The sequence below is a fragment of the Oncorhynchus nerka genome, unplaced genomic scaffold, assembly GCF_034236695.1.
Source record: "Oncorhynchus nerka isolate Pitt River unplaced genomic scaffold, Oner_Uvic_2.0 unplaced_scaffold_3159, whole genome shotgun sequence".
Classification (NCBI taxonomy): Eukaryota; Metazoa; Chordata; class Actinopteri; order Salmoniformes; family Salmonidae; genus Oncorhynchus; species Oncorhynchus nerka.
The window spans coordinates 10,236-18,964 of record NW_027038172.1 but is presented as its reverse complement, the minus strand read 5'-3'; the positions used below and the strand labels follow the sequence as shown (position 1 = coordinate 18,964).

Below are 8,729 nucleotides of genomic sequence, written 5' to 3'. Positions count from 1 at the left end.
TTCAGTGTTTCCCAAAGGGTCAACAACATTTAGGTTGTTGTCCTGATACATCTAATCAAAGGCTTGATATATTATATGTGTCCTATATTATCTGTGTCCTATTTTTCTGTGTCCTATGTCCTATTTTCTCTGTCCTATTATCTTTGTCCTATATTATCTGTGTCTATTTATTATCTATTATCTGTTGTCCTATGTTATCTATATATCTGTGTCCTATATTATTCTATTTTTCTGTGTCCCTATATTATCTCTGTATCTCCCTATATTATCTGTGTCCTATATTATCTGTGTCCTATATTATCTGTCTATATTATCTGTCCTTTATTATCTGTTGTCCTATATTATCTGTGTTATATTATCTCTGTCCCTATATTATCTAATCTGTGTCCTTTTATTATATTATCTGTGTCCTATGTGATGAGTTGATGTTGCTGTACATCTAATCAAAGGCTTGATGATGAGTTGATTAGCTGAATCAGGTGTGTTGGTGCAAACTAAAACGTGAATCCTTTGGGTTCCCAGGACCAGGATTGGGAACTCGGATGATGTAACTCTATGTGTTGTACTAATGACCAACAGGTAATGATGATACAGTATATAAGCCTGTTGTCTCTGCCCAGGTACTCACACTAGACCTGGGCTGTCAGGTCCACCATATCACCTGAGGAGGTGGGTTCAACTTTACATTTACATGATAAACAGTGGCTTTAGTAGTTGATGGAGAAGTTGACATTCTGGTATTTAGTTTGATGATGTCTGAAGTGAGGAGGTTTAATTAACTATTTTTTAGCAACTGGTATCAAATGCAGTAACATTGAATACATAAATAAATACAATTTAAATATAATATTAATTAATTAATTATTATAAATTGTTTGCAATTTACAATTTTGATGAACTTGGATAATTTCCTTTCCACTAACGATGCTTCAATTATGTTTTTGTCAACAGGTGAAGTAATGTACAGTTTTGAATATATCTTTATTTGTAATAATGTACTCATGGATAATGTATTTCCACAGATTATCACCAGCCAGAGGGAGACGTTAACACCTCCAGTCAGGATGAGTTCCCTGACCTCTGACCCTAACCAGACAGACGTCAACACCATCATCCGACCCCCTTACTTCTTCATCAGTGGTTTCATAGCCATCCCGAGATGAAATACTACTACATCTTCCTCTGTTTTGTTTACATCATCTCTCTGGTAAGGCTGTAGCTCTGATCCAGGGTGTTACTAACTACTTCTGTTCCAGGGTGTTACTAACTAGCTCTGGTCCAGGGTGTTACCAACTACTTCTGGTCCAGGGTGTTACTAACTAGCTCTGGTCCAGGGTGTTACCAACTACTTCTGGTCCAGGGTGTTACTAACTACTTCTGTTCCAGGGTGTTACTAACTACTTCTGGTCCAGGGTGTTACTAACTAGCTCTGGTCCAGGGTGTTACCAACTACTTCTGGTCCAGGGTGTTACTAACTACTTCTGGTCCAGGGTGTTACTAACCTACTCTGGTCCAGGGTGTTACTAACTAGCTCTGGTCCAGGGTGTTACTTACTAGCTCTGGTCCAGGGTGTTACTAATTTAAGAACTTCCATTTTCAACATTTTCAACTTCCAACTTCCATCAATTTCTGCTGTGTGTGTGTGTGTGTGTGTGTGTGTGTGTGTGTGTGTGTGTGTGTGTGTGTGTGTGTGTGTGTGTGTGTGTGTGTCTGTGTGTGTGTGTGTGTGTGTGTGTGTTGGGTCTAGGTGGGCAACACCTTCGTCATGACTGGCATCTACGTGGACCGCAGTCTCCACAGGTAATCAGACCTCTTTAATCTCATTCACACAATACAGTGTATAACAGTGTATAACAGCCTTGATTGGACAGTTTATCTTGTTGAAGTCCCAGTTCCCCTGGACCTCATAGACATGTGTGTGGGAGCCTGCCCTGCTCCCCATTCCCCTGGACCTCACAGACATGTGTGTGGGAGCCTGCGCTGCTCCCCGATCTCCAAATCAAATTTTATTTGTCACATACACATGGTTAGCAGATGTTAATGCGAGTGTAGCGAAATGCTTGTGCTTCTAGTTCCGACAATGCAGTAATAACCAACAAGTAATCTAGCTAACAATTCCAAAACTACTGTCTTATACACAGTGTAAGGGGATAAAGAATATGTACATGAAGATATATGAATGAGTGATGGTACAGAGCGGCATAGGCGAGATACAGTAGATGGTATCGAGTACAGTATATACATATGAGATGAGTATGTAAACAAAGTGGCATAGTTCAAAGTGGCTAGTGATACATGTATTACATAAAGATGCAGTAGATGGTATAGAGTACAGTATATACATATACATATGAGATGAATAATATAGGGTATGTAAACATTATATTAGGTAGCATTGTTTAAAGTGGCTAGTGATATATTTTACATCATTTCCCATCAATTCCCATAATTAAAGTGGCTGGAGTAGTCAGTGTGTTGGCAGCAGCCACTCAATGTTAGTGGTGGCTGTTTAACAGTCTGATGGCCTTGAGATAGAATCTGTTTTCAGTCTCTCGGTCCCAGCTTTGATGCACCTGTACTGACCTCGCCTTCTGGATGATAGCGGGGTGAACAGGCAGTAGCTCGGGTGGTTGTTGTCCTTGATGATCTTTATGGCCTTCCTGTGACATCGGGTGGTGTAGGTGTCCTGGAGGGCAGGTAGTTTTGCCCCCGGTGATGCGTTGTGCAGACCTCACTACCCTCTGGAGAGCCTTACGGTTGTGGGCGGAGCAGTTGCCGTACCAGGCGGTGATACAGCCCGACAGGATGCTCTCGATTGTGCATCTGTGAGTGCTTTTTGGTGACAAGCCAAATTTCTTCAGCCTCCTGAGGTTGAAGAGGCGCTGCTGCGCCTTCACGATGCTGTCTGTGTGGTGGACCAATTCAGTTTGTCTGTGATGTGTGCGCCGAGGAACTTAAAACTTACCACCCTCTCCACTACTGTTCCATCGATGTGGATAGGGGTGTTCCCTCTGCTGTTTCCTGAAGTCCACAATCATCTCCATAGTTTTGTTGACGTTGAGTGTGAGTTATTTTCCTGACACCACACTCCGAGGGCCCTCACCTCCCTGTAGGCCGTCTCGTCGTTGGTAATCAAGCCTACCACTGTTGTGTCGTCCATAAACTTGACGATTGAGTTGGAGCGTGCGTGGCCACGCAGTCGTGGGTGAACAGGGAGTACAGGAGAGGGCTCAGAACGCACCCTTGTGGGGCCCCTCCATTACATAATAATTATATTATTATTATATTACTTAAATTAGTGACGCCCAGCACGTGAAGGGTACATTGCTGTGTTCAACCTGGACCTCACAGACATGTGTCTGGAGCCTGCCCTGCTCCCGATCTCTGTTACGTGATATTTACATTAATATTAAAAGATATCTATGTTCTGACCTTGCAGCCCCAAGTACATCGCTGTGTTCAACCTGGCCTTCACAGACGTGTGTGAAAGCACGGCCCTGGTCCCAAAGCTGCTGGACATGTTTCTGTTCAGCAGACAGCTCATCTCCTACGACCAGTGTCTCACGAGCCTCTTCTTCGTCTTCCTCTTCATCACCATGCAGTCCTTCAACCTCACCATCCTGTCCTATGACAGACTGGTGGCCATCTGCTACCCGCTCAGGTCTCAGATAATATATCATATTATTAACTCAATTAAAACAACCTTCAGAAACCCTATTTAATTTGACCCTTCTGGGATAATTTTTTAAAAATGTTGAATTGAATAATTTGATTTGACAATTTATTAAAATGTATTTATTAAATGTATTATATATAAAAAATAAGATTTAACTTCTTTAAAAATCATATATAAGGATATAGTTACCTGACAGGGAAACACCTTGATCACAAAGGAGGATTTCAGGGTGAGGTTCGGCCAATGCACTCTGGTCGTGCTGACCCCTGCAAGTTCTCCAAATGTGGGAAACTCGACTGAATAATTATATATATGAAAAACATATAAAGACAAATCAATTAAAACATTGGCGATAATAACACGATAAAGTTGAACATCTTTTCCCCCACAGAGATGCTATTAAATGACCAGAGGTGCTGTGTCATCAACTCTCAAAGTTCCATTGTAATGTTCTTTCCAGGTACCACATGATGATCACTCACAGGTCCATGCTCCAGCTGACGGGGGCCGCCTGGGCGTTTGCTGTGTTGATGGTGTTGATCTCTGTGTGTCTCATCACCCGGCTCTCTTTCTGTAGGTTAGTATGTATCGTGTTGTAGTGCACCGACTACACTGCAAAAGCTTAGCTTCTGTGAAGTATAGATTTATCTGTTAAATCACGTCAAACTATTTGTTTCAGACAAATCTATTCATGATAAAATATAGTAGATATAAATATAGTCAAATATAATATATCCTCCCGCTGTTTTATTGTCAGACTTGATCAAGACGTCAACACCTGCTCTTTCCATGACTGACCAGATCCCTTATTGATGTCACTTGTTTAAACCTGATATTGATCCCTTCGCGCGCCAATCCCTTTAGCGGGATCGATTTGACAACATCCAGTGAAATTGCAGAGTGACAAATTCAAACTTCAACATAACCGAAAATATAAGTGTATTACATCAAAATAAAGCTTAACTTCTTGTTCATCCAGGCGCAGTGTCAGATTTCAAAAACAGACCATGTGATTATCTGAGGACAGCGCACCGCATACAAACACATGAAAGTCATTTTCAACCAGGCAGCTGGCGACGCAAAAGTCAGAAATAACGAATAATAAATAATAATAAAAGCCTTATTAAGATCTTTTATTTTTCTCAAATGTCTCAGTGACACAATGATGGTCGTTTTGTTCGATAAATTCCTTCTTTATATCCTCTGTTTATGTGACGCGTTTGTTTCAGAAATACACCGGTCCCAACATGCCCACAAAGGATCTAATTTAGTTACCTGTAAACTTAGTCCAAACATTTCAAACAACGTTCCTAATCCAACCTCAGGTATCCTAAAAACGTAAATAATCGACTAAATTTAAGACGGATAAACTGTTTCCAATACCGGATAAAAACAACGTGAAGCTCGCACCAAACAGTAGAATCCATCTGGACACAAACAAAGAACAATTTCTAAAGACTGTTGCCATCTAGTGGAAGCCATAGGAAATGCAACCAGGTTCCTATTAAATAGGGCTTCCCATAGAAACGTGCGTAATGCTGGGGATCCTGGCGCCCTCGAGCTCCAGGTGAGGTGTGGGTACTGATGGGGGCTTGAGTGCGTAATGCTGGGGATCCTGGCGCCCTCGAGCTCCAGGTGAGGTGTGGGTACTGATGGGGGCTTGAGTGCGTAATGCTGGGGATCCTGGCGCCCTCGAGCTCCAGGTGAGGTGTGGGTACTGATGGGGGCTTGAGTGCGTAATGCTGGGGATCCTGGCGCCTCGAGCTCCAGGTGAGGTGTGGGTACTGATGGGGGCTTGAGTGCGTAATGCTGGGGATCCTGGCGCCCTCGAGCTCCAGGTGAGGTGTGGGTACTGATGGGGGCTTGAGTGCATAATGCTGGGGATCCTGGCGCCCTCGAGCTCCAGGTGAGGCTGAGCGGGTGTGACAAGTTACTTGTTAAATCCACTTAAATCAGTGTAGATGAAGGGGAGGAGACATGTTACAAAAACATTTTAAGCCTTGAGAGAAGCAAGACATGGATTATGTATGTGTGCCATTCAGTGGGTGAATGGGGAAAAACTAAATATTTAAGTGCCTTTGAACGGGGTATGGTAGTAGGTGCCAGGCGCACCGGTTTGTGTCAAGAACTGCAATGCTGCTGAGTTTTTCATGCTCAACCATTTCCAGTATGAATCTAGAATGGTCCAACACCTAAAGGACAACCAGCCAACTTGACACAACTGTGGGAAAAATTGGAGTCAACATGGGCCAGCATCCCTGTGGAACGCTTTCGACACCTTGTAGAGTCCATGCCCCAACGAATTGAGGCTGTTCTGAGGGCAAAAGGAGGTTAAACTCAATATTGTTCCGAGCAGAACCACTATTTTTGTTCCAACCAGCAAAACACATTTCTGAAGCAGTTCGATTTCCAAAAAGTTATTGAATTGTTCCTTTATGTTCCTTTAATAACCTTCATCTTGAATGTGAGAGGAATTCCAGTGGCGGAGGTGTACCAATAGCTGGTCGAGAATTTTTTTGACACATTTCTGTTGTTCGCTCTAATATCTGAGTAATAACATGGTATATAATGTATTGTATTGTAGGTCTCTGGTATATAATGTATTGTATTGTAGGTCTCTGGTGATCAACAGCTACTTCTGTGACCACGGTCCCCTGTTCCGCCTGGCGGCCCCCTGTTCTGATGTGGTCCCTAACATAGCGATGAGCAAAATCAACCCCTGTATAGTTCTCTATCTCCCAATGATCTTCATCATATCATCATACATCTGTATAACACACGCCCTGTTCACCATCACACTGCCCCAGGACAGGTGAGAAGTAATACTGATTGGAATAAGTAAGTCAAGTCAGTAAGTAGACTTGTCCAAGCCAGAACGGCCTCAGAAATATGTTTTTAGTTATGGACTTGTTACAGGAATGATAAATGCTGGGAAATATTGAGAATGCAATTAAACTGTATAGGTAATCACATGGTGTACTGACACACATTCTCTCCTCCCTCCCCTCTCTCTCTTTCTTTCTCTCTCTATGTCCACCTCTTTCTCTCTCTCTCTCCCTCTCTCACCCTCCACCTCTCTCTTTCTCTCTCTCTCCATCTCTCACCCTCCACCTCTCTCCCTCTCTCCCTCTCCATCCACCTCTTTCTGTCTCTCTGTCTCTCTCCCTCTCTCACCCTCCACCTCTCTCTCTCCCTCTCTCCCTCTCTCTCAATCCACTTCTTTCCGTCTCTCTGTCTCTCTCCCCTCTACCTCTCTTTCTCTCACACCCCTTTCTCTGTCCACCTCTTTCTGTCTCCCTCTCTCTCTTTCTTACCCTCTCTCTCACGCTCTCTTTCCCTCTCTTTATCTCTCTCTCTCTGTCCACCTCTCTCTGTTCCCCTCTCCCTCTCTCTCTCTCTCTCTCTCTCTCTTTCCCAGACTCAGAGCCATTAAGACATGTACCTCACACCTAATACTGGTGGCCATATTCTACCTGCCCATTATTTTCACGTACTCTCTCAACACCATCATACCAACCAACGCCCGGATCATCAACCTCTCCCTGACCTCGATACTGCCACCAATGCTCAATCCCATCGTATACGTTCTGAAGACGGAGGAGTTTAAGGTATCGGTCAAGAAGATGCTCAGAAGAGGGGCCCAAAGAGCTGTGACGCAGGTCAAACCAACATGAAGTTCTTGAATTATTTTTCTTAAAAATCATATATTTCCAGTGCCTTCTGAAAGTATTCACACCTAACAGCCATTTTCAAGTCTTGGCATAGATTTTCATTGCGATTTAAGTCAAAACTGTAACTAAGCCACTCAGGAACATTCACTGTCACCATGGTAAGCAATGCCAGTGTATATTTGATCTTATGTTTTGGGTTATTGTCTTGCTGAACGGTGAATTTGTCTTCCAGTGTCTTTTGGAAAGCAGACTGAACCAGCTTTTCCTCTCGCATTTAGCCGGTGCTTAGTTTCTTTTTATCCTAAAAAACTTTAGTCCTTGCCGATGACAAGCATACCTATAACATGTTGCAGCCACCACCATGCTTGGAAATATGTGGTACTTAGTGATCTGTTGAGGTGGATTTACCCCAACCATAACACTTTGTATTCAGGACATAAAGTTAATTTCTTAGCCATTTCTTTTTACAGTTTTACTTTAGTGCCTTATTGAAAACAGGACTGTCTTGGAATATCTTTATTCTGCACAGGTTTCCTTCTTTTCAGGCTGTAATTTAGGTTAGTATTGTGGAGTAACTACAAAGGTGTTGATCCATCCTCAGTTTTCTCCTATTACAGCCATTAAAATCTGCAACTGTTTTATGGTGAAATACCTGAGCAGTTTCCTTCCTCTCCTGCAACTGAGTTAGGAAGAACGCATGTATCATGACACAAGGCGAGACCCAGATGCAGACACAGGAGGCAGCTGGTTGGAGTCTTACAATGTTTATTAATCCAAAAGGAGGAGGCAAGAGGTCGTGGACAGGCCAAAGGTCAAAACCAGATCAGAGTCCAGGAGGTACAGAGTGGCAGACAGACACGGGGTCAGGACAGGCAGAATGGTCAGGCAGTCTCGGGGTCAGGACAGGCAGAATGGTCAGGACAGGCAGAATGGTCAGGACAGGCAGAATGGTCAGGCAGGCAGAATGGTCAGGCAGGCGGGTACAGAGTCCAGAAACAGGCAACGGTCAAAACTGGGAGGACTAGAAAAAGGAGAATAGCAAAAAGCAGGAGAACGGGTAAAAAAGCTGGTTGACTTGGAAAAATATACAAGACTATAAATACACTGGCACAGATAGACAGGAAACACAGGGATAAATACAATGGCACAGAGAGACAGGGATAAATACACTGGCACAGAGAGACAGGAAACACAGGGATAAATACACTGGCACAGAGAGACAGGAAACACAGGGATAAATACACTGGCACAGAGAGACAGGAAACACAGGGATAAATACACTGGCACAGAGAGACAGGAAACACAGGGATAAATACACTGGCACAGATAGACAGGAAACACAGGGATAAATACACTGGCACAGAGAGACAGGAAACACAGGG

At 43.3% G+C, this 8,729-nt stretch overlaps 1 protein-coding gene and 1 pseudogene across 1 annotated transcript; both read left to right on the top strand.

Moving 5' to 3' along the window:
• The first annotated feature begins 1,026 nt into the window (after window positions 1-1,026).
• Window positions 1,027-7,350, top strand: LOC135566842 (olfactory receptor 1F1-like). The gene is given in 7 exon segments (XM_065014440.1): window positions 1,027-1,155; window positions 1,158-1,207; window positions 1,748-1,800; window positions 3,440-3,661; window positions 4,137-4,253; window positions 6,291-6,488; window positions 7,095-7,350. Coding segments are annotated over 7 exon segments (987 nt in total). The 5' UTR covers window positions 1,027-1,064.
• Window positions 3,858-3,986, top strand: LOC115122952 (U1 spliceosomal RNA; annotated as a pseudogene).
• Window positions 7,351-8,729: the final 1,379 nt, after the last annotated feature.